At 43.7% G+C, this 27450-nt stretch overlaps 3 protein-coding genes across 11 annotated transcripts in view; 1 reads left to right on the forward strand and 2 right to left on the reverse strand.

Moving 5' to 3' along the window:
- The window catches only part of MED12L (mediator complex subunit 12L), a 151085-nt gene that overhangs the window by 38167 nt on the left and 85468 nt on the right, over positions 1-27450 (forward strand). The window lies entirely within an intron of this gene.
- On the reverse strand, positions 513-12842 carry GPR171 (G protein-coupled receptor 171). 2 transcript variants are annotated; one of them, XM_075031200.1, is made up of 3 exons: positions 12721-12842; positions 3548-3750; positions 513-1839 (listed from the first exon to the last, which is right to left on the reverse strand). In XM_075031200.1, exons 2-3 carry the CDS (start codon positions 3720-3722, stop codon positions 1088-1090), a joined length of 927 nt encoding a protein of 308 aa, XP_074887301.1. In that variant the 5' UTR covers positions 3723-3750; positions 12721-12842; the 3' UTR covers positions 513-1087. The 2 variants fall into 2 exon arrangements, with proteins under 2 accessions (XP_074887301.1, XP_074887300.1); XM_075031199.1 differs by lacking the exon at positions 12721-12842 and having other exon boundaries at positions 513-2114; positions 3548-3668.
- On the reverse strand, positions 11667-21276 carry P2RY14 (purinergic receptor P2Y14). Of its 2 annotated transcripts, none has more exons than XM_075031197.1 (3): positions 20662-21276; positions 14712-14802; positions 11667-12878 (listed from the first exon to the last, which is right to left on the reverse strand). In XM_075031197.1, exon 3 carries the CDS (start codon positions 12858-12860, stop codon positions 11847-11849), a length of 1014 nt encoding a protein of 337 aa, XP_074887298.1. In that variant the 5' UTR covers positions 12861-12878; positions 14712-14802; positions 20662-21276; the 3' UTR covers positions 11667-11846. The 2 variants fall into 2 exon arrangements, with proteins under 2 accessions (XP_074887298.1, XP_074887299.1); XM_075031198.1 differs by lacking the exon at positions 20662-21276 and adding an exon at positions 20245-20368.

The raw sequence follows: 27450 nt of genomic DNA on the forward strand, positions 1-27450 counted from the left end.
CTGCCAACACAGGAAGTGTCATGTGAGAGTATGATGTGATAACCACAGGGTTGTTTGCTTTAAATTTCTTACTCCACAAAGTTTGGGTTCTGCCTTACTGCAGGTGAATTGTTATGAGAATACTGAAGGAGCTATTTCCGTTCAGGACAGTTTTGAATGCTTGCTGAAAGCTTGATTCACATTGTGCCCATTTTAAGGATTAGAAAAAGGATGGCTCAATTTGGTCTTGTTTCTGAAATATTTTTGATTTACGGATGGAGCTAATCCAGGTAGCTGGATTTTGCCTCTGCAAATTGATTTTTAAGATTTTCATTGTTCTACATATGCATTATTTTTTGGAACTAATTGTAAATTAGAATATTAATAAACTTAGTTGCTGTTTTATAAATTTTTATAAAAAAACAAGCAAAGAGAACACACTGGATATTTACACTTTATCTTAGTTTTAAAATTTCCTTGAATTTTCTGTAATAACATGTTGTTAGCTTTTTTTCATATTCATTGAAGCAGCAGCAAGGAAAGGCAATAGAGCTTGGCAAGAATGAGAGATTTATTTATAAAACTGCAGGTGTGATGTAAGCAGATACAATAATTTTTAATCAGTGCAGCTTAAAATCACTTTCTGGAGTAAATAATGCCCTCTAAAATGCTTTTGGGTTAATTGTGTACGTGAAAGCTTTGCAGCTGAAGAACTGCTATTAAATAATCTCTTCACTTGATTGCACTAAGTTATTTATTATAGTAAGTATACAATATTTAACTTAGAAAAGGTGAGTTCAGGTGTTTACCATAAATAATTGCAAGGTATGTTTGAGTCTGAACACGTTGTATTCTTAAGTGCCGCTGATCCCAGGTAGGTCATCACTGGTACATTGAACTATTTCTGAAAGGCATTATCAAACATTCTGCTAATTCAGACCTACTATGTGAACATATAACAAAGTGATTGGTATTGTTCAAGTTTCTTCCTTCTGCTTGGGCTTATGATTCAGCAGGAATGTTGTTGACCATGGTAGCCATGCTTGCAATTGCACAACGGCTGTTTATACTGCACATTTGCACACTCTTCTTCTGATGTATTTTAGAATCAGTACTTTTGCATCTGCTGTTCACTGCTGTGTCGTACATCTTTGTCTGCGAAAACCTTTGCCTCTTTTGGTGCTGCAAAAGTCTCAGTAAATTTCAGTCTGAATGATTTGGAAAGATGGTAATACAGAATAGGGTCAAAACAGAGGTTTGATACTGCAAACAGCAAGGTAGATTCTTTAGCTTTAAAGAGAGCTTGTTTCAGAGAGCAGCTGGTTATGGTATCGCTTTGGCTCAAAGTGTAGGGGATGCGAACGATGTGGTACGGAACAAAACATAGCAGGTAGCCTGCAGTTACGAGCAGTATGTTGATGAGGGCTTTCTTCACGTTTGGGTAACTCTCACTGTATTTGTTTCGGTAGAGTTGTCTAACAACAAGGAAATTGGAAATCAGTATCACAGCTGAAAAATTCAGGAATATTGCTGTGCATATGAAATTAGTAAACACGTGCCAGTCTCTTCCAAATTTTGTTTTGAAATCAATGCACCCTGCACCAGGTCTTTCTTCAATGGTTTTTATTGGAATAGCCATGTTAGGCACTGTTACAAGGAGAACCATTGTCCATACGACTGCAGACAACATCTTGGCAAATCCAGGCTCTTGAATGCGGTAGGTCTTATAACTGTGCATTAGCTGAAGGCAACGATCCATGCTTACAAATCCCAAAAATATAATTGATAAATACATGTTCAAGTAGATGAAACAGGCTGTGACTTGACAGTGGAATATTCTCAGTTTCCAGGATGCAACTCCTAGGTCAACAATAATCTTTACTGGCAATGCCAGAGTCAACAAGAAATCCGCTGTTAAGAGGTTAATTAAGTAGATGCTCATACACTTCTGTTTCTGATCTTTTTGTGTGAATGCCCATAGCGCGAAACAACTCCCAATAAATCCCACAAGAAAAATCAAGTAGTAAAAATAAGTAAAAGGTTCCATTTCTTTTCTGACATGGCATTGTGAAACATTGCTTGACATTGTAAACTTCTTGTGCAAGTTGGTTTTGCTGCTAGGAGATATCAAGAACCTACAAAAAGAACCAAGAAGACATCAATGACATCAACTTTTCCTGAGCAACAGTAGTTATTCTCTGAAAATTTTGTTTGATTGATTTAATGGAAAAAATGCAATTGGGAAGAAATATTTTTCTCTCTCTTCATGCTGCTTCACAGATATTCAGGAGGGCTTTATTCTCATGTCAGAAAAGTTTGGAAATGTATTAGGATTTGTTTTTGAAAGCATATAGACTTCTGAGAAACTCTTGCACTAGAGCAGTCTCTCTGCGTGTGTTTGGTTCAAACTTCCCCCCGCCTTGCCCCCAGTGGAAACGTCAAAGAAAAAGGTTTGTATTTGTTTAAGATTAAGCATCTGGTTAATAATGGTCGTACTAAAACTTCATAACTTTTGAACAATTGAAACTATGCCTTAAAAAAGAGTAATATTTGTAGCAGTCTTGTTCTATAAAAATGTATTAGGGGTTTTGAAGTTAATGCACTGTCAAACCAATATGCGGATATGTCAGATGGATGAGCAAATAGTTCTAATTGGCCCTAAGTTTTTGCAAACTGCTGTCTCTTCCTACTTGAACAGAGGATAAATTATTTGCATATTTTTATGAAACTTTTAGAAAAAAACATATTTTGAAAGAAGCAGCTATTAAATAATTTTGCTCACTTCCTTTTTAGGCTTCTCTAGAAATTATAGGGAAGAAAAGCAGAAACTTTTGGTCTTATTTTAACTAAATACACTACTCCATGACCGAGGGGTTTTTTTGGTTTGTTTGTTTGCTACGCTGTCAGACTGCTGCGTAGAATGTCTGTGGGAAAGGAGGCATGTTCATTAGAATTTCTTGGAATGAAAACCAGTACATGTATGTCTTGAATAGCATCAGACTGCAACAGTTTTTTATTTCATTATATTGTTCCTAATTTTAATACACAATATAAGAGAACCACTGCCTTTGCACATTTATTTTCTGCTGTAAAACAGGTATTGAGATGTGCATAGTTCGTAAACCAAAATGATTGCAGGTACCCCAATGATTTAAAATGGGGGAAAAAGCAGTTTGTTTCTTGCAGCTGGCTTTTGGAGGTGGTCTCTGTTGTCCTGAGAACATGTAACTGAGCTGAGTTAAGCTTGGGTATGCGCAGTGCAGGTGAGGAGCATGCCGCGCTGTCGGTCCTGAGGTGGTGGGATTTTCCTGCCTTGTGGCACGGTGCAGCCCCACTCGTCCTCCCCGGGGCGAAGAGGCAGCCCGGCAAACTGAGCCCTGAAATGCTGCTGGAACCAGAGCCTCCAAGGATACAGCGTGACTGTGGCCGAGTAACTGCCTACAGGCAAAGCAGCGGCTGTTTTGCTAAATACTCGAGCCTGGCTTCCTATGGTTTGGCACGGTTAATGTTTCAGGCTGTATATTTATGTAGCTCTAGGTAGGCTGGAACAAAGACTAGAAGCACGTACCTGTCTTAGTGGTCTCCGGGGTCTTCCTAGCATTAGTCTGCGAAGATCTGATGTCTGGGTCCCTGCTCTCGCAGTCCAACAGCGCGTTAATCTTTTCCTCTGGCAGTGTCTGCTGTTTTTTCAAAACGTGTCTGTGGTTTTTAAATGTGCTGATTGACGCAGTTAAAACCAGCATTCAAATAACCGAGCCATGTGGAAGTTACCTAAAGGAGAGGTGACAGAAAAACGTAAGTGTTCATGGAACAGCCCAGAGAGACCTTTTTCCTGTTTTTCGCGCAGGAGCTGGCGGCCGGGCGAGCGGCACGCCGAGGGCTCCGCTCTGCCGGCGCGGTGCTGCGGTGAGCCCCTGCTCGGGCTCGCGGTGCTGCGCGGGACAAAATAGGGAACCTCAGGGAGAAAAATGGCTGCGAAAGAGACGGGCTAGACGTGTCGACGTGGCCAGTGGCGTGGATTATTACAGTTACTGCAATTCAAAATACGTTTTTGCGGAGGAAGGGCGGTCAGAGTTGCGTGACCTTGTCTGCATCAGAGAGCCGACAGGGATGTTGTGAACAGTGCTGTAAACTGACCGATACCTAGTGGAACTGAAGGCAGGGCGATTTTTCACTCTGTCCTCCTAACTTCTAGCCGGAAGATTTAAGTTTAAATGTTTATTGTGTGTTCATGTGCGTAAGGGTGACGAGACACGTATGGTTTGGTGAGCCCCAGCATTTGGACTTTTTCATGTAGTTCCTAAAAACTCCATCAGGTTAGTTCCAGATTCTTGACCTGGGGCTGTAGATGTGTGACATCAATGGCTGATTCTTTGCTTTCCTTTTTAAAAATCTGAAACTCTCTTTCCCCCCTCCATGTCTTACATTTTAAATCTATCTGGAATCAGGGTTTTGCAATATAGTTGGCCTCCATTCATTATAACATTCCTGCATGAAATTCCAGGTTTTTTCTAGTCGCAACCTAATTTGCAGATTTAAAGGCACGTAGGGACTCTGCAGATAGCAATTAAAATTTTAAACCTTAGGATGTTTGCCAAGCACTATTAAAAATAAAAGTGCCAAGTTAGGTATATGGGGGAAATGTTTATAATTAAGCTTTTTTTTCCTTTTTTTTTTTTTTAAACAGGAGAGAATGTCTAATACCATGCTATTGGGCTGACGTACTGACAACAATACTGAAACCCCAAAATGTTAGCACTTTGTTGTAGTTGAGAATCCACAGGAATTTAGAAATCACGTACCAGAGCTTTGTGAAGAAACAAAATAAGAATGTCTGGTTTTAAGTTTACTCATAAGCTTAACGTTCAGACCATATTTGTCGAAATGTTTGCAAAGCTTCATAATCTGGAGCGATCCTATGTTTGGTTTTGAGCAAACATGGACTAGTTTTATCTTGTTATGTGCATCATGCAACACTGATCTTTCCATGCTTGTATTATTATTTATTTTAAAAAACTTGAAATGTAGCATTCAGTCAGTTTTTTTTCCTGTGTGTGTTTGTGTCTCCCCTTTTCTGTAGAGTCAGTTTACAGCTCAGAAAACTTTTCCAGGTCTAAAAAGACAAGGTGATGGTTAGGTAAACCTTTACTGAAAAATGATCTATACTTCCTACAGAAGTGCTTTGGGAGGAGAAGAAACATGAGAACATGAGTCTGCTGAGTTGTAATTCTGGTTTTTATTGTGGTTCAGTGTCATCCTCGTCTCCTGTCTGTAGGTCCAATTTAAAAGGCCATTTTAGTTCATAAATTACAGGTGCAGATGGTAGATTTTGCTGTAATTAAAGTTGCTGAGCACTTCTCATCATAATACCCTATTTTTGGTGGTTTAAACTTTGTTAATTTTTGACTTTTGGTTTGAAATCTTCCATGATGCATGCCTGCTTAGGCTGACTCCTGGGATTGGGGGGTGGTGCAAGGAAGGGGTGCTGGTGTGGGTGGGAATTCAGCCAAGATGATTAGATCATTTCTGAGAACAAAGCTAGGAAAAATAACATCTAAACCTTAAAAAACTCCCACCTAAATCTGATGACCTTTAAAAGGGCATCAGGAGCCTTGTGTTTTGAATTGGACACACCAAAGATTTACGTGGGTGGTCCTCGTGTCAGCATCCCTTCTGATACCTCTCTGCATTTTGCCTATTCATTTGGAGAAAGGTTTCATGTCCAGAAAGTTTCCTGAGGCTTTCTGGAGCTCTGCTGTTAGTAGGCTTTAACCATTTTTTTTTCTCATTCCGAGCACCCTCCATGGCAGGTGTGGCCGAGCCGAGCGCCGGCCGCTGGCTCCGAGGAGGGAGCGGTGCTGCCGGGAAGGGGGAGCCCAGGGCTCGGGTCTCGCAGCGGAGGGGGCTCGGGCTCGCTCCTGAAGGCTGCGGCTGGGCTACCCACGGGGGATGCGGAGGAGCTGGGAGAGGAGGAAGGCTGCGAGAGTAGCTGGTATGGATGGGGAGTGGGTTTGGAGGCACCTCGGGGTCCTCCTGGGTTCTCTTTGAAGCTGCGAAACGTGGGCGTGGTGGCACCCTGCGTGGGGAGCGTCGGGGCTGCGTGGGGCGGCACTGTCCCGGTGTGGGAGGGCGGACGCCTGCCCGGCCGGGCTCCGCGCGCTGGGGGCGAACGCTTTGTGGAACCATCGCGCGACGTCCCCGCGCGTGCGCTCAGGGTGCGCTAGTGCTTGCGTGCGTTGGCGATTCTCCCCAGGAGATGCCACCTTCTGTTTTCTCCTCCCCCTTCAGCAGGTCGCCTCAGGGGTTGTTTACTTAAGGCTCCTCAGGTAAGGGTCCCGTGGGATTTACTCGGCATTAAAGTTAGTTAAAGGTGCACTATAAAGAGTGTAGTTAGGTTTAAAAGGACAACTTTCTTTAATTTCGTACTGGAGGAGCACGGGCAGGATTGCATGTGCGTGTGCATTTACAGTATGTTTGTCCTTATTTCTGCGGCTGCCAGGCGGGTGCAGCTTATGGTGAGGGGATGTCTCCGAGCCCCTCGTTTTCCTTGTCTGTTCCTCGTCTTCAGTCCTGGAGAACATTAAATATTAGCAAGCACTGGCCAGGCATGGATATTCAGGGCTCTGTGTGATCTCCTTTCTTTAAGTGAGGAAAATATGTAACAACCTGTTAATCCATCTGTTAGGAAGCTAATGGTTGAATCTATATCATTCATATCCCTGCGTCTTTTAAATCAGGAAGGTTGTCAAGCATGGAGTTACATGATTCCTTTATGTAAGGTTTTTGAGCCTACTTTCTATGCAGTTACAAAAGTAAGGCTTATTTGCACGTTGTGCCCACGTGGACTCTCTCTGTCAGGTTTCCCAGCGTTGGGTGCAGTGGGAGAAAACTGGGAGAAATGTTACCCACGCTTAGGTGGGGGACGGGAACTGTAAGCTTCCTGCGGCGTGGGACGGCGCTGGGGGAGCCAGAGACCGTCCCTCTCCCGGGAGAAGCATCCTCGCCACCCTGTCCTTCCTCCGCCGCTCTTGCGCGAAGCAGCCCAAGAGCAGGATCCATCTGGCTGTGGGAGGGGGTCGAGCCCCACAGCCCCTGGCGGCAGCGGTGCAAGCGCAGGCAGAGCCCCGGCGGCGGTTCCCACTCCCGGTGCGGGCAGCGGCACTGCCTGCGGCAGGCAGGTCTCCAGAGGCGTGTGCAGGAGTCGGCTGCGGCGGCTGTGCCGGAGAACGTTTTGGGGTGGATTGCTTGCGGGAGGGATGTGGCTCTCCCACGCTTCGCTCTGTATAAATGTGCCGTTAAAGGCACCGAAAGTTTGAGATTTAATTTCCAGTTTGAGTTTTGACGTCTTCAGTGTGTGTTTATGTGCCGGCACAAGGCAGACAGATGTGCATGGGTAGAAATTCTGCAGTCGATGCATGATAGAGAACCGATGGGAAACCCTGGTTTTATCATGGTTTTGTATCATTTACGTGATGGTAGACAGGAAAAAAAAAACACAACAAAAAACACTGGCAAACAGTTGATTTTCTTTCAGCTTATCTTCAGTTGTGAGAGAAGCATTCAAAATCAGCGTCAGAGGCACAGTAATGAGCAGGTGGTACAAATTAGTCCTGAGAGTTTTCCTCTCTTCCTGTGCGCGGCTGTCACAGACGCTGTTTTGATATTAAGGTATGTCTTTGAGGGGCAGTCTTTGAGTGGTGTCTTTGCCATCCGTTAATCGTGTAGCCAAGAACTTTTTTTCATGTACAAATATGTACAAACTAGCAAGTTTAGTGTTTTCTCTTACAGCTTTTCTTGACTTTCATTGACAGATTAGAATTTTTTATCCCATTGTAATGTTTGCATTGTAAATGAAAAATAGGAGTGATCTTGGCACAGGGTAGTTATGAATTCTGAGCAGAAATAGGTATTTCTGACGAAGAAAAAACCTGATTCCTGTATTTACTTCTGAGCATAAGGAGGTAAGATGTGTTCAGTGTAGCCTGTGTCACCGAGCCTGTCGGAGAGGGGGGGGGATCTGCTCTGCTTGGCACACAGTGCTGCGTGAACCCCAGGTACCATGGGTAGATAACCACATCCTGGGGATCGGCATCATTGGCAGCCAGCAGAGCATGCCCGCCTGCTGTCAAATAGCGAGTAGCTCCTTAGCCTGCCCTGTCGCCTTCTGTCAATTATCAATATTTAGTTTTAATTGTTTGAACAGTGTTTTACAGATACGCAGTGCCCTGAAGTGATGATTATTAGACGTGCTAATGAAGGTGCTCTCATAAAAATAATAAAAGACTTATTTATTGGGGTGAGATGGGAGAATGTGTGAGGCTGTCGGCAGGGGGAAACTAGACCTTCCCTCCTGTCCCTTCTGTGTTAAAGTTAGCAAATACAAGGGGTGCTCCCTCATTACATCTTCTGGTTGTGACTGTGTGGCCTTGTTAGGTAAAGTGGCATCTGCCCCCTCTTTGGTGATTTTTTGTTTGTTTGGTTTGTTTTTTTTTTTTTTATAATACAGATAATTTTTGGAGATGACATTCTGCAAAATTAAACTCCGTTTAATATTGCTGATTTCTGCATAATCAGGACTTTTTTATATATTGAGGCAGTTGTGGAGTGAGCTTTCTGTCCTGAACTAGTGTTTGGAGAAAGGGTTTCCATTTGCTGGGTTTAACTCTTTCCCTGAAAAATTACGATGCTCTATCAGTGGCAGAGAAAATGGTCCATTTTGAGGCCTTACACCATGATATTAGCATAAATAACCCATTGCACAGTAACTGCAGCATTGTCATTTGTCCAGTGTAATGTTAAGTTGGCTTCTGGGTAGATAGCTGTGCGGTATCGCTAAAGGCTAGGGCAGGTTTGTGAGGTGATGCATAGTTTAAAATGTGAGACGTTACAGGCTTTTTAAAGCAGATTTATGCCACCATCCTTGGGTGCTATCTCAAGGTTTTGAATAGCAGAACAATGTCTCCTTACAAAGGGATGACCGGGAACTCCACCAGGCTTGGGGGAGAGAGGCCGAAATGTGTAAGCATGACAACTTTTCTGTGCAAATGTGTGTGTTTGATGTCTCTTGGCAGCCTGTGGTGCAGGCTTGTTCTTCCCAGGGGCACCACGCCTTTGCAAGAGATTGCAGGTCCAGCTGAATAATTTAGCTCTCCAAAGAATAAACAGACCAAACCCAGCTTCTTGCTCCTGCAGTGCAATGGAGGGAGTCATGAGTAAGTCAGGAGGAGCTACAGCTGGGGACCGGGTCGCTGTCGAAAGGGAACCTTGTTTAGCTCTGGGTTACCCATAACTTTCACTGCAAGAATTTTGGGGAAGTTCCTCCAGGTGGCAGGTTGACAAGGCAAGAGCTGGCACTTCGTGGGACCACAAGACTTCTGGGTGCCTGAGGAGCTGGCTAGGTTTGTCTGAGGTGTGATGTGCTGGGAAAGGTGTGAAAGGATTAATTTACCCAGTGCAGAAAAAAAATTGGCCCCATACCTTTCCATCCCAGTTCATATAGCAAAGTAAAGAGCAAGGCTGGGGAAATAGAGCAGAAGCTTCGTTTAATAATGGTGTTATTTGAGACTTGTCACACACAGGGTGGCAGATTGCAGTAGGATCGGGGGTCACAGAAGCATTTTCTGACTAGTGAAGCTGCTGGAGGAAGATTTTTTTCAAAGTGAACGAAAAGCTAGAAATTTAGTGTCACTTTTGAAAAAGTGTGTCAGTTGGCATCCTTTCCCCTGGGTATGTAGATTTTTGTCATTCTAATATCGGTAATCTAGTGGGCTGAGGAAACAATTTTACGATAGAAATAATTTTTTCAAAGCTTGCAAAGTAATTAAAAAGTTATACAAATATATATTGTGGAAGTGTTTCATCTCTGTATGCCAGCGTGCTTTCACAGCCACAATTATTTAGATTTACGTAGGCAAATACCAAGCCATGCCATGTAAGGAACTAAATGGTTTTGCCATAAATGACAAAAAATCTCCCACAAAGCAACAGATTCCCTTCCCCAACAGGCTATTTCCCTTGCTTGGAGGGAAGAGCCTGCAAAGTCTCAGTTTGACAAGAGTCAGGGAGTTCTGAAAGAACCATATAAATAATCTTTTATGTATTTTCTTTAAAAAACACAACCAAAATGCAGCCTTCTCCTGTAGTCCCTAAGGGCTGGTTTGGGCTGAGGATCCCCCCAGCCGCCGCAGTCAGATGAACATCCAGGCTCCCCTGGGTGTTGGGTGCTGGCTGCTTTCTGGGTTTGGGGTGGGACCTCTCTTCAGGCAAGCGGGAAATAAATGGAGGTAAATTCGGTCCATAAAGGTGTGTTTAAACACAGCAGAGTTGCCTGGTCCTGTAGTTGAAATATAATCCTGTGTGATGGTAAAATACTGTTACCCGTAGACCAGTGGTCTCGGACCAAGAGAAGTTACCTGCAGCCTTGGAGAAGGTTCAAAGACCGTGTGTTTAAAAATCTTTCACCCTGAGAGATTATCTGTTAGGACTAAAGTGAAACACAGTGGCAGAAGGGTGAAGCACATGTTACTTCTGTTTTCTGTCCCTGTATCTTCTTGGTTAAGTAAAATGAAAGTATGCAGCTTCCAGAGCCACTGTCTGAAAGCTTTGTGTGGGTACTTTATGCACTGGTGTGTTTTCCCTGTACAATGATAAAATCAATCAAAAAACCCCCCAACAAACCCCCAAAAGCTGCACTGAAAAATACAGTTAAAAAAGAGCTTATATTTATACATAGAAGGTTGGTGGCTTTCAGCTATTACTTTTGTACAGAGGGAAATGTTTTATCATCATGCCAAAAGCATGAGAAAACCAACAAACCATTCTTTCTGGATTTAAATATACCCCCGACTTTCTATACAAGCTGTACATGTGTGTTTTCAAAAGGCTTCTTGAGTCTTCTTACCTCCTTCTGCAACAACAGCAAGGGAGTTACTAGTATCTCAGTCAGTTGGGTATGAACATTTTTTGGTGTACACCATGTTATTTCAGAAGAGTCCTGAGGAATATGGCACAGTGTAACTGTGCTATTTAGTTTATAGAAGGATCCTCTTTAAACACTTGCTTATGTTGAGCATCACATTTTATAGAAACATTCTGACATTTGGTGCCCAAGTGTGACAAATAGTCATGTTTAATTCTTAATTTTGTAGAAAGTTTCCCTTAAGAAAGCCTATATATATATATATTTGTATAAATTTTATCAAGGGGTTTTCAGGCTCTGCAGATCTTTGAGGATTTGATGTGTATTTTTTCTTTTTTTTTTTTCTTCTGTTTTTCTTCCCAGTTGGAATAGAGTCCTTCCTTAAGGTGCACATTGTCTTCAACACTTTGTGACCTAGTAAATACATGAGAGCTTCCCCTCAGGGTCTCAGTCCGCTTTCATGGGCTGGTGGAGGCCAAGTCAGAGAGACTTGTGCTGAACTTCATCATATTGGCTCTGAGGGGTCTGCTCCAGCCGAGGTGGAGCGATCTGTTGTTCCCAGGCCCTTCAGGCTGGTTTGTTGATCATCATGTGTGTCATGCCTGGCTTTGTGAGAAACAACAGCATATCAGTTTGATTATTGGTCTGTTGGATAATCTGTTCAGAGAACCATGGCCTGGAGCTCCAGAATGTGTTGTTCCAGTTATTCCTCTCTCTTTTTTTGAGATCCAAATAGGTTGTATCACACCATAATGCATCAGCTGAAATAGCAGGTAGTAAATATATTGGCAGCATGCAATAATGTTTTTATACAGAGAAACACTACGTGGTATTTTATGCTGAAACCTTGTTTCTGTTTTATTGCTGGTTCTTATCTGTTCAGTTTTCTTTGAGACGTTTGCGTTCTTGAATAAATTTCTGAAATGTGAAGTATTTCACAGACCTGAACCTACACTATGTTTATACTTCCCTGAAGTGTATTTGATCTTCTGGATTTAGAAATTTCAACCTCATTTGAAATTTTCAGCTTGAGATGCAGTTTTTGATACAGCTTTTCTTTAAAGGGGAGGCAGAGGAAAAAATAAATAATGGGATCAAGGCACACATTTGCAGCAGACAGTACAAGAGTAAACTCCTTTGCATAGAACAGAGTTCTTTCTGACTGGCAGTTGAATTGTGAGCTAGTTTGACTCACAGTATATGGTATTCTGCAGAGGTGATAGGGTACAAAGCAAATGACAAATACGAACATAATACTGAATATATTACGACTGGTTTTTCTCTTGGTCACATCTGAGTTCCTTCTGAATTTTTTATAAGAGCTATATATTTTTTTTGATATAGAAGTGTAAAAAATGATTAGCAGAAGAAAAACAACCCAGAAAATCCCTGTGCAAATGTAACTTGACGCCTTGTGCCACTGTCTGCCAAGCTCACTTTTAAGACCTATACATTTTGTGGAATAATTTTCTTTAGTGATTTCATTAGTTAAAATCATATTTGGAAGTGATATAAGCATTAACAACAACCATATGATTATAGAGACCACCTTACTGTAGTTAACCGTGTGAACAAAGGAGGTGAATAAAGGTTTTACAATTTTGTAGTATCTGTCAAAACCTATGAAGCCAAAAAATATTATCCCGATATACATGTTTGTATAAAAAACAACAGCAGAATATCTGCACACAAATGTGTTGAGCTGTGGAGGTGCAATTTCTGAATCGGCCAGAATTTTGAAAGGAAATGTCAAGCTCATTAGGAGGTCAGCAACAACGATGTTTTTGAGATAGACAATAAAACTCTTTTTGCTAGAAACATACAGAAAAATCCATGCTGCCACACTGTTCAGCGAGAATCCTACTATGAAAATTAAACAGTAGACCAGGGGAATGACTGTCTTAGTTACTACTGTGCTGTGACTGCAGTTGTTTGCTGAGGAGTTTGTGCTGGAGTTGAACATCTTACAATATCTTTGTTCCTAGAAGCAGAGAAAGATTATCTCAGTAAGACAAAAAGGTGCTATGCTTTCCATTAATTAGTATAAGTTTTCTACTCCAAAATAAACTAGGCATACATCTCAGAAATGACCACATTTGCACTCTGTATAATTTCTAGCAGGGATGCATAGTTGCATATTTTCCAAGTGGTGCCGTCTCACTTTTTGATGATGTTCGAGGGCATACTCCTGTTTTGAACAGAGAATTCGTTTGCTTCTCTGTTTAACTTTAATCCATTGTCTTCAAGCCCTGTGCTGCCCCTTTTCTGTGGGTATAAGCCTATGCACTGTGAACTAGGAGGGGGACTGAGCCACAGTGATTTTGTGACTGTAAATGCATCTCATTAACCCTTAAGGACCAGGATGTATTTTTAGCACTGGTTTACCATGAAGCATGTGAGGGATATCAATATTCCTTGTACAAGTGTTCTGTTTTGTTTACAGGCATAAAAGACTCTCTTCTGTTAGTCAAGCATGAAAATATCTAGTGTATGCCAATATTTTCTAATGTTCACTTGAAAGAAACCCATATGTGCAGCTAGCACAGTTTGCTTTAAACTTTTCCTTTTAGTAGCGTGACGCACAGGAGTGTGTCTGTGTGTTAGCATAACATAGAACTAGAGCTGTCCTCTCAAGTCATTCAGATCTAAATTTTAGAGGATCTCCAAGAAGAAATCACATCTGCTGTCTGCTTTTCTTTCACAGAGTGATTATGGGGGTGGATTACCCTCTGTAGGGAGGGCAGAACAGATATAGATATAATGCTGCTGTATTTGGCAAATGAAAACCTAGGCAACTGGAAAACACATGCCATGGAGCTGGGAAAAAAACCCCACCCTGTCTTTTAGAAAACAAAGAATTTCCTTATTGCCACGATTCAAAGTTAGTAGCTGATGCCTCCATGTAGCAGATTGGAACCCAAGTGCAACCTTGCAATAACTAGAAATGGAAATTTTCTTTCAAATAGGTAAAATTGTTTCCTTTGGTATGTTGTTTTCTGTATCTCTCTTGCAGACGCTATAAAGGCTGATGAGCTTAGGTGCTGTTCTGAAACTTGCATGGATAAGCGGAGCAAGGAGCAGGTGTTATGCCCGTTCACACCCAAAGCCTGCAGTTAATTCTTTTCGGTAGTTCTCCCGTATGAGGACCTGCCATCCTATCTTTATGTGTAAGCTCTAGTCATCAAGGCATTTGGTTTTGTTTGGTTGGGAAAAAGATGGTGTGGAGAGCAGGTATTATAATATAACTACCATGTGAATATGTGCGTTAATAATGTAATAATGGGCAAGGTTGGGGGTGATAACTGCTAAAACTAGAAGATCTCCTGGAAAGGCACCAATACTGAATGGCATTTTTATTTCAGATGGTAACACACTGTATTTAAAAACTGTTCTCTTCCCATTGCTGTCTGTTGTGTACATGTTCTCTTCCTCCTGTCAGGCTGCCTAAGCAGGACCCTCTCTGCATATGATGTATTTCGAACTTGCTCCTGCTCTGTAGGGTTTCCTAAAGCAAAGTACCTGGAGGTGGGTCTTTCTACGCTTGGACTTAGTAATAGATACTAAACGTCTTAGGAAGTTCATGAAGTATTTCTTGTGCTGAGGCATCACACAACAAAGGATTATTTCAGAAGTGTGTGATTAGAGATGTGGACATTAAAACTTTGTAAAGTATATTGTATCTGCAGCATGGAAGACACCCTAGACAAATTTTACAGTTGATACCAACAGATTTATCAACTGTCTGCGGTTGAGAAGGAGGCCAAAGTCCAAGCTAGACTCTCTAAATCTTTCAATATCAATGGCATGTCCTTACCTTTCTTGATTTGACTGCTGTCGTGCTCTTTGTTAAGGGTCTAGAGCGCCTTCCATTCTCAGACACAGGGCCTCTTCTCTTGCTGGGAGACCTATGCGAGAGAAAGAAAATACGGTTGTTAGAGTTGTGTGTCATAACATAGGACAGTGTAATTCTGCGGTGCTGAGGGGTTCCTACAGTGCGAGGCCTGTTTAGACCATCTAATGATCAGTCCTGCAGACAAGTCTTCAGATCTTTCAGGGCGACTTCAGAATTGGTTAGGGACAGAGTCACAGAGCAGTCATGTTCAGCCTAAAGCCCATCACTGCATGGGTGAGGCTAGAGGCTTTTGTGTCCCCCCTGCTGTGCATCACGTCATTTGTGTTCGCGATCAATCTTATCTGCTCTTTTTGTCACCTAGTCATACGCTCAGCTCCTTCCAAAAGGCCGTGTCCCTACTGCTCTGAATAATTCAGCACTGATAGTGAACACTGTCCCCTCACTAGCCTGGTCCCTCCATCAGTCGTGGGTCCCAGTGTGGATCCTGCAGGAGTTACGGCGATGTGGTACCACGAGGTCTCACTCCTGTGCTCTGGTAAAGAATCAGTCTAGCAGAGTGGCCTTCGTGCAGGTGCTTGGTGCTTCTGGATCCTCATAACCACAGCCACTGTGACGGCTGCACTCCCCTGCTGTTCACGGATGGCAGAGACGGGTTGTGTGTGGTTGGCAGAAGGCATGCTTCCACTTCACAGAGGAGCTGTCCTTTCATGCTTGTTCTCATTGCATTCTTGTTCAAGCTGCCCTTCAACCTTCATCATGAGAACATCCTCTTCTCTCGAGAACCTGAGAACTTGCGGTGGCTCCACCAAGTGACGTGCAGCTTGAAATGAGCATAGATATTCACTCCTCATTCCATGTTGGGGATCATCTGGAAACTGTGCATCCTCCTCATTTGATGTTAATTGGTGGGTCAATTTAGGGTCTTTTTGTCCAAATGCTACTTGAGGTGATGACTAAGCTTAAGGATTCTCCCCCTCCCTCCCCGAATTCTTACAACGTTGGTTTTTTTGCTGCTGTGTAACCACTGCTATTTGCTGGTGTGTGTTGGAGGGTATGTATTAGCACCCAGCAATCTGTGATTTGTATGTGAGAATAGCCTTTCATACCTGAGTAGCATTTCATGTTCAAATGCTTGGTCCAGCATAAAGTATTTTTATTCTATGTAAATAATATCAACTAATTGTGCAAAACCAACAAACTTGATTCACCAAATTAACAAGAGTGATTTGATAAAATATAGGAAAGTTTTGAACTCTTCTCAGTTTGTAATTCATGTTCTCTTGGTAAAATACACTAAAGGAAAGTTGCATAAACCATTAAAATTGCTTAGTTCCTTCTGTATTTAAATTCTTATGCTATCATTTGTAACCCTTCCAATACCATTAAGGCACTTTTTCTTGAATTCTGTAACTTGGCTGTCAAATTTCAAAGTTCATGGCTGCTTTGCTGAACATAAGAATAATATTTACAAGTTGGTGGTTTTTTGGTTTTATTTTTTTTTATTTTTACCCTGAACACAATGAGGGTTCTGTAGTGCTGAGTGCACATTTTAGCTTTTCATGGAAATTAATGCAGCTGCTTGATAAATAAATATGCAACGCAGTTACTGGGTCAGGAATTGTTGACAGTGGTCACTGTCCCCAGAAAAACTTTTTGAACTGCAAGTGGAGTTTATCAGGGAAGAAGGTCATGCCAAATGTTATCTCTGATGTTATGAGAAATCTAGAGAAAGAGGAAGCGCAATGCACAAAACACAGCAGTTGCGAATTGTGCTGAGTTGTGCTAAAAGAAGAATCTTTTTTCAAGATTTTCTGTCTGATGCGGTAGGAATACTGGTAGTGGTCTGGACTTGCAGTCCCGGCCACGCTGGTGTAACCCCGTTGGAAGACAGCCCCCAGTTTGGACGTTCGTCCTGCCCCGCTCTGAGCAGCGTGCATGGGTGGCTGCTGATGAGAAGCCATCAGGGCGGGCTGCTGGGGGTCTTAGGGGTCTTCAGAGGGTGGACATGCTCACTTGTTGGCTAGGAGCTGGACCAGCAGAGGGACGTAAAAGCAGGGCTTGCTAGCTGTGATTTGCAGGCGGTGGGATCCAGTCTCTCCGTTCTCCGCGCTGGGCTCTGAAGGCGCTCAGCTGGGCCTTCTGGGAGGGAGAGCTGGCGGGGGCAGGCAGGGGCTGTCCAAGGGAAAGCCCTCTTCTCCGGTCGCCTGGGCGTATCACAGCTGGTGCGTCCTCAGGTCTGCGTCTCCACAAAGGTGCCCAACCTGGCAGGCGGTGGGATTGGTGCCGGGGTGGAGACGTTTCAGGGTCAATGGTTGCAACTGCTGGTCTCCTTCGGAAGGCGTTTTTTGCAGAGACTGTGGAGGTATGTTGGTACGTTTGACTTCTTGCAAGTTTGCCAAGAGACTAAGATTTCGTTATTTTTCTGTTCTTATTATAACGCTTGTCATAAGGCAATGTCTGGATTTTAATACTTAAGAGAATACAAGTATGCAAAACACACTATGTACTATTTCAGCCCTTTAAAACGGCGTATTGGGTGGTAGTTGTTCTTGTTTGTCATAGATGCATAGAACGTAGCGGAGGAAAATGGGATGACTAGTCAAATTAGGATGACAGAAAAGATAAAATGGCATTCCTGTTGCAGTAAGTAGTAAGCAAGTAACTGCGAGATAGCATCGTGCATGGTGGTGCTCAGTGCGCGCTTCCTCTGGCGCGGCTCAGAGAGAAGGGCGATCGGTGAGTGTGGCAGTGACTTCTAGAGCGTGTCGGTTCCTGGCTGCTGTGCCTTCCAGCTCTTGCTTTCGAGACCACTCACACCTGGTGTGAGAAGACAGAGGGCTGCGTGAGCCACGTTTCTACTTGGGCTGCTCATCGGGGTGCTGGTGAGAGGAGCATCCCCTGTGAAAGTGGCTGAGAAAGGCTGTGTGTCCCGTGGAGGTCACCGCTGCTGTGTCCCCACGAGTAGCAGTGGCTCCCGCCGACCCAGGTCGAGCTGCGGGTATGTCCTGCCTGCAGCTACGGTTAGTAAGGGGAAGAACAGAAGTGTAAACAACTCTTTACATCTTAACAGTACTTCTCACTTTTGATCCGAAAAGGCAAAATTCAGGATATTCTAGTGAGGAGGTAGCAACTGGTGATGGAGGAAGGTGTTTTTTTCATGCTGTGATATTTTATTTACAAACTCTTGGCTTCCTGAATGTGGGATGAATCGAACAAAAAGCTGGACCCAGACCTCTTCCGACTCAGAATGCCGTCCCTTGGGGCTTTCTTAAGATGGTGTGCCAGTCCTGATGGTGCTGTCGGGCCTCATGGACTGTCTGCCTTGCGTACTGTCTTTTTCCTCCTGTGTGCGTCTCATCCCCAAGCCCTGCACAGTTGCCCCTTCTGCCAGTGTCCCCACTTAGCATCACTAGCGCCCGTGCAGGGACTGCGGCCCTTCGGACAACCTGGCAGGCAGGGACCCCACGTCGCCCACCGGGGCGGCAGTGCTCGGGGCACCATTGCGTCTGCCTGCAGCCCTTTGCACTGAGCAGCAGCAGGTCCCAGCTTGGATTGTCTTTTCTTCCTCATCAGTTAACTGAAGGGAGCAGCTGACTTGCTCAGTTTGGAAGAAATTGGCTCTGCCATCTAACCTTTAAAATGTTGCTTTAACAAAAAACCTGGAATAAAGCCATGGCATCTTTGTGACATCTCTTTGTTGGGAGTATACTTGTCCCTGGCTGCCTGTGTTCTTTTGGTTGGTTGTATAATTCTTGGGGGGTGAGTGTGCATGAGGATTTGAACTTCTTTGTATAACACAGCCAATATTCATAAGTCCTTATGAACTAATGATTGCATCTGTGTTTCTCATTCCTTGTATTTGCAAAAACAATTCCCAAGCTTGTGAGTTCAGTGCATTACAAACATTTCCTGCCAGCGATTGGGCTGAGAGGAGTCCCACTAACACCTTTCAGAAGTACGCAGTATTGCAGGAGAAAGTCTTGACTTTTTTACGATAGTGAATGAATTCTCATTTCCGTTTGGATATAAAACATCTGCTTCTAAAACTGATGCAGATCTGAGCACTGAGCTTTTGTTCTGCTTGCTCCCCTCCTTCCTTCCTCTCCTCCCCATCTGCTCACCCTTTAAAAAAAAGAAAAAAAGTGTTGCAAGCCGATGTTTTCAGGCAACCCAGAGATGAGGAAAATAAACATTTTTGTCCCCAGGTTCGATCAAAGCGAGGTACCGTACTGCACCACCCTGTCCAGAGGCAGGGCTGTGAGCGAATTAGGGGAGCAAGGGGCCGTGGGGGGGGTGTGGAGCCCGGTCAGCCCCACGCCGTCCAGCGGGACCTGCCGGAGGGTGGTCCGGCTCGCTTCTGCCGAGTTCACCAACAAAGCTTCAGGAAAAGACTGGCTGCTGTTAACCTGGCAGGAGAAAGTGTGCCATGTAAAATGACACCGGACGGTGTTTAGCACTGACAGCACTTTATAACAGATTTTGCTGACCAAAGTTATTAGATCAATTAGATCATACGTCCTGTTTTCTTGGCATGTATGATTAATTTCTGGTGTTCTGAAGGACAAAGTGAGAGAGGAGAGCCAACAGGTATAAAGAGTAGCTGTAGATAAGATTGTTTATCTCTTGTTAAAATAGCAGGCTCTTTGAAGGGCAGTGCAAGCTCGTTTGGTTGCAGCATGAGGACACCTCAAGAATTTTATTTCTGTCTTGCAAAACCCACCGGTAATTGTTTCATTTCTTCTTATTGTCCAGGAGTCCCTAGGCTACTTTTGAAATCTGAAATTTAACAGGCTAATTTTCCTGATAAGTTAAATTTTTCATTCTGTTTTTATTTCTGATTTTTAGGCAAGGGTCTAAATTACTCTAAACCCACAACCTTTTAGCATTAAAAGATCAGAGCCTGTGAAGTAGCTGTGCAAACCCTGATATTCACGCTGAAACTTAGGCAATGCTTTGAGCCATTTGCATGTAGGATCATTTTCAGATCTAACCCAAATATTCCATTTTTTTAATTAAGCCTTAGAACCACCCCCTCCGAGATCCTTCCTATCTCCAATCAGTTATAGTATCTGAATTAGGGAGTGGTGGATGTAAGAGGAAAAGTTAGGACCAGGGTATTAGGAATGGTCAGTTTATGATATGATATTAGAGGATTAAACAGACCAGCTTTTAGAAGCAACTGTCCTATCAAATTTGGAATTATTCTATTAAGAGTATGTCAATAAAACATTTCCATGATTAGTCATTTCCTAATGTCCTAAAACTGGGTATTTAAAAGAAGTAACATGTGGTTCAAATAAAGAAATTGTTCCATTTAATATTCTATTTTAATAGTAACACTTGTCATTTAAAAATTTGATTTTTAATTCTATTTTCTGATGTTTTAAACTATGAATTTTATATAGTTATGTTTCCTTAGTCATAAATTAAAACAAAAGTAGTTGCTTAAGACAAATATCTTTTGCTAAGATACACAATACAGAGCAATCCTTACCTGTAGATCAGCAGTCTTTGGTGGTGTAGCTTGAGGCTGTTCCATGTCTCAGCCTAATAGGTGTGAGAGTTTGTCTGCCTTAGTTTTCTATATTTATTTATAGTTATGACTGCTCACTTGTGTTCTAAATATTTTGTGGTTTGCATAGTGCATGGATGATTTCCTGTTCACCTTATTTGTCAATTTAAAAAAAAAAATAAATACAGTGGTAGTTTAGTTATTTAAAAATTGGAAAGTTTGAGAGCATTGGTAATGTAGGAAACGTGTAATGAAAAGACAGAGTCTTTCACCTGGAAAGAAGTATAAAATTGCATGCGTGGTCCCTAAAACAGATTTACAGAATAAGCCCTTTACAACTGCCTTATAATGTAAAACACCATAAAAACCGTGTAAGCTGCAGCAGGTTCTGTTACTTACTGGCTAGAGTGCCGTCTTCTGCCTGCTCTGCTTCACCCATTGGCTGCTTCTTCGCAGGTGGATAGGCTTTAGTTCTTCAAGCAAATGCTTTGCAATATTATCTTCATTATCTGCTTCGGTAGTGGTAGTGGTTCAGGGTGTACTGTATCTTTGCAAGCAGAAAGTTGAAGAGCTGGTGAGTCGTGCCTTGCTGCTTGGCCAAATGTGGTCGAGATCTCAAGTGCTGCAGATTGCCAGTGCTATTTTTGTGTACTTACACATACTTCCATGAAGATAGCGTTGAAATGATTTCAAGAAAGACACATTTGTGCAGTTGGCAAAGCAGTAAGCGATCTTAAGTTAAGGGCTGGTGTTTTCTTTTCTTAAACTGTTCCCAGGCCTGGCTGTGACCTTTTCTGTAAAGCTTACTACCCTGATAGCTTCTGCTTTTGTTAATGGGAGTGTTCTGAACTGGAGTGCACAGGCTTACGTTGTGGTTGTTCAGGGTGTGCTCAAAGGCAGAGAGATGTATTCTTGGGATGAGTGATGAATCTTTCGTGTATGGCTTTTTTCTTTTTCTTCTTTTTTTCTTTTTCTTTTCTTTTAACCTTAATCACCTGTCTGTCTTCCTCCCTTCCTGTTCTTCCCATATGTTTACTGGGAGGCTTTGGAATCAAGCACAAAATTAGTGGAAATGGATGGTAATGGAAAAGCTAATATCTTTTCTATGAATGTGGGAAAGTAGTATATTCTGAGAGAGATCTGAGGTTTGGCGAGAGAAACTGAAGTTTATATGTTTATTTAAAAAGAAGTGAAATATGCAAGTTGTGTACATTAGTGTTAGTAAACATTTAGTACATGACTTGAGCTCAGCTTTATGTTGCGTAACTCAAACCCTCCGTTAAATACACAATTTCTTCATGGACTTTCCTCTCTGAGTGTTTATCAGTTTACAAAAAGGGGCCCAAAGGCATGGACAAATGTATGTACCTTCTGCTAATGCACTGCTGCCATGTACACATCCTTTACTCTGAGCTGGTTCGTGTTAACCTGAACCTGTAGTCCCTTCCTTCCCCCCAAATGTCACTGAATCTTTCTCAGTGAAATAAAGGGGGTACCTTCAGAGACAAAATTGTCTTTACGTTATGGTGAGTACTCTTGCCCCTCTCTTATTTCTGAGACTCCCAGATCAAAGCCATAATGGTCAATTATTCATTGCTTTTAGGTGATGGGTTTAGATGTTTGTTTCATTGACAGTTTTTATACCTGCATTATATTCCGTTTCGGCAGCAGTGTGAGCATTCAGCCTTTCTGGGAATCTGAATCTGAGCTCTTCGGGTCTGGTAGGCAGGTGCTGTGATGTAAAAATTTGGTTTCAGTGACTTTCTTGGGTGTCAGCAGCAGGGGCATGCTCTGGTCCCCTCTCAGCTGCCTGGCACTGGGCTCCTTCCTCCTTGGGCAGTCTCCTCGAGCCGTGGCAGCTCCTGCGGGGATCCTGCCGATAACAGCCTGCTTCCCTGGCACTGCTGCTGTGGGCCCTGTTGCACCGTCTTCCCTGTGGGCTGGCAGGCTGTAGCTTTAGGATTCGTGTCCCATGGACTTTGTGTGTCACACCTCATACCGTCAGGCTTCAGTTTCAAGCAAATTGAAGGAAATCCGTCTGCCCTAAAGAGTCACAGCTCTTCATGTGCCTCAGGAGAAGAGAGGGTTAAACTTGTGACTTAGGAAGAAGTGGTGAGTGCCAGAGGTTGCAGGTTTTAACCCTCCTCATGATGGATGTGTACTCAGTGTCGTGGGAAGGCTTGGAGGAGCGCTTGCGTGTCCCTTTACTCTCTTCCCGCTGCCATACGCCTATCTTGTGAGCATAACCCTTGCAGCACACCCGCCCAGTGCGACTGCCTCGCTTCATTCCCAGTGCCAGCTCTGTGTGTGTGTGCATGTCCCGCGTCCTCACGTGCCTAGTGCCTACGTCCCACTTGGACTTTTTCCCCTCTCTCCTGGGGGAGGCTCGATGGAGACCATCCTGCTCTGCTCCGGTGCCCAGCACTGCAGGCACAGGCTGGGACCAGCTGGGATGAGCTGCGTTGCTTTGAGCGCTTTGCCAGGCTGGGAGGGTTTGGCCAGGGATGGCGGGGCGGGGCACTGAACTGCTGGGGTCGCGTTCTCGTTCTCGTTCCGAATGTGGAAATTGGCTAGAGAGGAATCACGCCCGTGAGCTGGGAGCCCCGTTACATGCTGTGAGACATGAGTTGGTGGCAGCAAAAGCTATTTCTTCTTTACAGCTGGGCTGCAGTCCTGTGGCGGCGGACCTGGGCTTTGTGCAGGCTTGGAGGTAGCCCAGGCTCTGGGCTGTGCGACGGGAGCGCAGCTCTGCAGGGGGAAGGCTGTCGTCCCCATCCAGCTCCGCTCCCGCTGGGACACGGCTGCCACCATCTCCTCCAGCGAGTCCGCTGCCAGAAGCTGATGTTGGGGGCTGCCCACGTCAGCGCATCCCCTGGCTGCTCCGAGCCACGAAGCCTGTTCCCTGGGAAGCCCAGCTGGAACCGGCTGCGCTGCGGAGCGAGGAGGTTTGTTCAGGGGCAAACCTGCCCTGTTTGCCTCTCCTCTGGCCGACCGTCTGCAGCCAGGTGAGGGACCCTGCAGGACGATGCACGAGGCTTTTCAAGTGCTCCCCAGAAGGCACCCAGTCAGCCAAACTTTTCATCTCTTTCCATCCACCCTTTCCATCCACGTCGATTTTGAAGCAAGGACGAGAGGAATGGGTCAGACGAGGCTTTGGCTGATCACAAGTGCTTTAAAAACCTCTGGCCCTCTGAGACAGAGCTTGTAATTAATTCTAAAAAAACCCTCCTTTTTTTTTGTTTGTTTGTTTGTTTTGTTTTTTTTGTTTTTCCGCTCCCCAGAAACAGCAGCAGAAACCTCAATATCCCTTTTGGGACCAAGGTCAATGTTCAGAGTGTGACCCACAACAAACTTTTTCCAATAGCTTCCTCATCTAAGCCTAAAATTAAAATAGGCAGTGTTCAGATTAAAACCTTGCAGAAAGGGAAGGAAAGTGTAGTCTGCCAAGACAAGTGAGTTTGAAAGAGAAACATTAAAATAAAGGATAAGAGGAACTTCTTGGCAAAGCAAAATTGTCCACCAACCTCAATTAAATCTGTCTCTCCCAAGGGCAGTTCTCGCTTTATGTTCAGTACCCCAAACTTTCTGTTGAAGGAGGCCATCGTTCAAAGACCTAGAGAAAGGGAAAATTTGAGCAGTGAGAAAACAGCTTAACATTCAAAAGTTATTCCTGTTGTTTCAAGCAATTGAGTATTTAGCAAAGAGCTGAATAAACTTTTTTGCTGATTCATCAGAAAATCAGGACTTGAGCCTGCAGCCAACAATTTGGATCGGACTACCAGCTCTTGTGCGACAGAAATAGTCTTTCCTATGGGCTAATACGGCAAACTTGTCACTGAAGGACTGGGCTCTGGTAGAGTAAAATGCTATGCAACAAAACTAAGAGTGTTGTTTGAAGACTGAGCGCCTCAAAGCAAACTGGCACTGAAGTCCAAAGCACAGCCCAGGCTGGTAGCCAGCTTCTCCAGGTTTCTTTCAGCTTTAATTACCAGTGCACAATGGGTAGCTTTTCTCTACTTTCTTCTCCACGCCCTCCCAGCCGCCTGTTTTCCAAAGGCACCAGCACACAGGCTGCTTTCCCCAGTCTCCTGTGAACTGCAGTAACAGAAGCAGGGCTTTTACCCTCTGTCTCAGCTTGAAAAGAAGCTGAAGAGGTGGTTACAAAGCACATCTAAGAAGACATCAGGATTTCCAAGGGAGACTCCAAGCCTGTTACCGCAACAGACTTGTTGTAAAGGGGTTGAAGGTGTTACACTGCAGCATTCCCTGCTGCTGCAGTTATGCTGCAGGGGCCTTTTGTTTCATAGGCAAAGCGGGAAAGAAGCACTGTTTAGTACATTATTTCTACCCCCAAGTTTTTTTATTTTCCAGTTTGCCTAAAGTGGCCCAAACGCACCTATGTGCTTTCCAGCAGCAGCAGAGGTGACTGCGCACTGTGTTGGACCTGCAGGTAGTGATGTGGTGTGGAAGTGAGACTCCTGTCAGAAGAATTGCTTGGTGTTCTGGACATGGCTCTTACACTTCAGCACGTCCAGGGCTCGTTAGTGTTACTTGTATACGTGTGGGTACAGAAGTCTCTTCTGCCACATCTGCATTACCAGTGTTAGAGCATCTCAGGCTTTTACTGCAGGTGTGCTCAGTTCATGCCAGGAGGTATAGATACGTAGAGCTGTGCCCTGCTCCTAGGTGCAGAAAGCTTGAGCTAGATGTAGCTCTTCTCTACAGTGCAGAGAATTTTCTCTTTTATGTTTTTCTGAAGCATAATGTTCCTTCTTGGGCTGGTTAGCTGGTTCACAGTCCAATCATAGGCCTCCATCCCTGAATGACTCAGTAATTTGTTATTTTTAGATCTATAAAGTAAACTTCTCCTAGCTAACTAAGGTGAATGTGAGCACAGGCAAGCGATCTGGTGTGCTTACGCTGACCTTGCAGTACTCCTGTCTTGGGGAAGGCAGGGCTCAGACCTGACCTTCCCATCCCGCCGCGGGTGAGCTCCCTGGTTCTGCAGAGCAGGAACTGCCCCTTCCTCTGCATGGTCCCGTCCCGGGACTGGTTTTCTGCGCAGTCTCGCTGCTTTGGTTAGAGAGAGAAATGCATCATGCTTACATCTTCATCTGAGTATGAAAGAGAGAAGATCTCAGTTTTTCTGTGGATGCCATTGGTGAATAAGCACTCCTCAAGGTAATAACCAAGCGACCATTAGGAAACAGAACATTTGAGTTCTGTATATAGCTGTGTATTGTCTTTCCTTTGATGGAAACGGCTATGGAAACTTTCAGTCATGGGATTCTGTTGTCCTTTTGTTATAAATAAGAACAGCAAACTTCCTCCATCATTTGCCTGCAAATTTCCTTTTTTAGAGTCATAAAATCCACAGACCTAGACTCTGTGCTCTGTAGCATCTTAATTGGAAAGTCCATGAAATTATCTGTTGGCACTCAGAGTTGTGTGCATTAAATATTTTGCGCCATCAGGGGATTCACTTGTTAGGTTTATGTTTCAGTTTTCTTTATGAACCAGAGGTTTCCTAGAAATGGCAGATCTGGCAATCATCTCGGCAATGCAGCATCATCTTCCCTACTGTCTGCCCGTAACATGCTGATTAACTGATCCTGTAAGCCTCTGAGTCTGCACAGAATTGAAATGATGAGTGCTGTCGGGGTACATCCTGCCCTTCCAAGAAAGGTGTTTCTTCATGGAGAAACCTCTTGGTTTTTATGTGTGGTAGACTCTTAGTCTCTGGCTTTGTGGCAGGTAGGAGCGTAGGTACGCATGAAATCCCTGCAGTTGTATCAAGACCAGGATCTGGGACTGTGAGGCTATAAATGGGAACTGCTTAAAAGATTTGCCAATTCTGCGTGTACTAAAGCAATAAGTCTTACACAGTTGTCATCTCCAGTTATGAATGTTGTCATCAGTCACGAGGTGTTCATTTGTTAGTGGGACGAACTTGTGGGTTGGATGCTTTTGGCTCTTAATGAAAGCGCGTGGACAGAGTGTGACCATAGTACACACCGATGCCAGGGCAGGCAGAGCTGAAGCAGAGAGCTGGAGTTGATCTCCACTATGAGGCAAATTGTAGGACAGTTTTGATTGCATGCTTGTTGCATGTTTGGGTTTTGATTGCGTGTTTATTATTGTTTGAAAGGCTCGATTTCAATTGAGAGTGGCTTGAAAAATTCCAGCTTGCTTAAAAGGGGTTCTCAGTGCTTTCAAAAACTCAAAAACTTTCCTGGGGTCTCATATCAGATCATGAGTTGCTCTTGTGCAGCCTAGAAATGGGGCTTTGATGTTGTAAAGCAGATAGATCACTTAGTTTGGATTGCAGTTGTTTGGATATCCTTTCCTATCCCTCCCCTTGCTGCTGTGCACCCCCCCACACACTGCCACACCCCAAGAAAAACCAGAGAATGCTTTGAAACAGAAAGCATCTTGTTCTTGTCAACCCTGATAACATTAAAAGAAAGCTGTCTTGTGTAATGTGCATATGGCAGGGCTGGCTGTTACTTCTCAGCTGAGCATAAAGATACACCGAACAACACATGCATTGCAAATTACTGCTGCCTGTCCTTATTTTTCAACTTTGTGTAATGCAGTTCTGGAAGTAAGCACTTCTGGTTTTGATGTGGGGTGAGTGAATGTTTAACAAACTGTAGTTTTGTACTGACTTCATTTCTCTTAAGAAAACAATATCAGCACCATATTTATGACTGCTGTAGAATATTATGTAAATCATTTATACTGAGTAACTCAGAATAACAATGTAAGCAGATTGATGCTGCAGTTGTTTTCTACTGGTTGCGTTAGTGGGGGTCCAGGTTTGCTTTAGGAAGGCTGATTGGCTTTTTAGTGACATAGTGAAGACCAGAGCCCTGTACTCCCAAAGAACATTATATGCCTGTTCTCTGCACATGCAGGCTTCATGTTAATCCCCAGGCGTTGTTCATAGTCCCATGACTTTTCAGAGCAATGCCCGCTGTAACTTCATGAGATGTTTTTAGAACAATTTTTGTTTGGCTCTATTTATGTAATGTAAATGCATCCCCAGAATGAGAGTACAAAAAGGTTGTTAAACACAGCCTGCCTTTGAATGGAATCTTAAGTTCATTCTTTCTAGAGGGGAAATTTCTTTAAGTTGGAGTCAAAAGTTGCCATTTGGTTCTTGCAAAGTCAAGGGTTGTTCTCTGT

This window comes from Buteo buteo, chromosome 7, assembly GCF_964188355.1.
Source record: "Buteo buteo chromosome 7, bButBut1.hap1.1, whole genome shotgun sequence".
Taxonomy (NCBI): domain Eukaryota; kingdom Metazoa; phylum Chordata; class Aves; order Accipitriformes; family Accipitridae; genus Buteo; species Buteo buteo.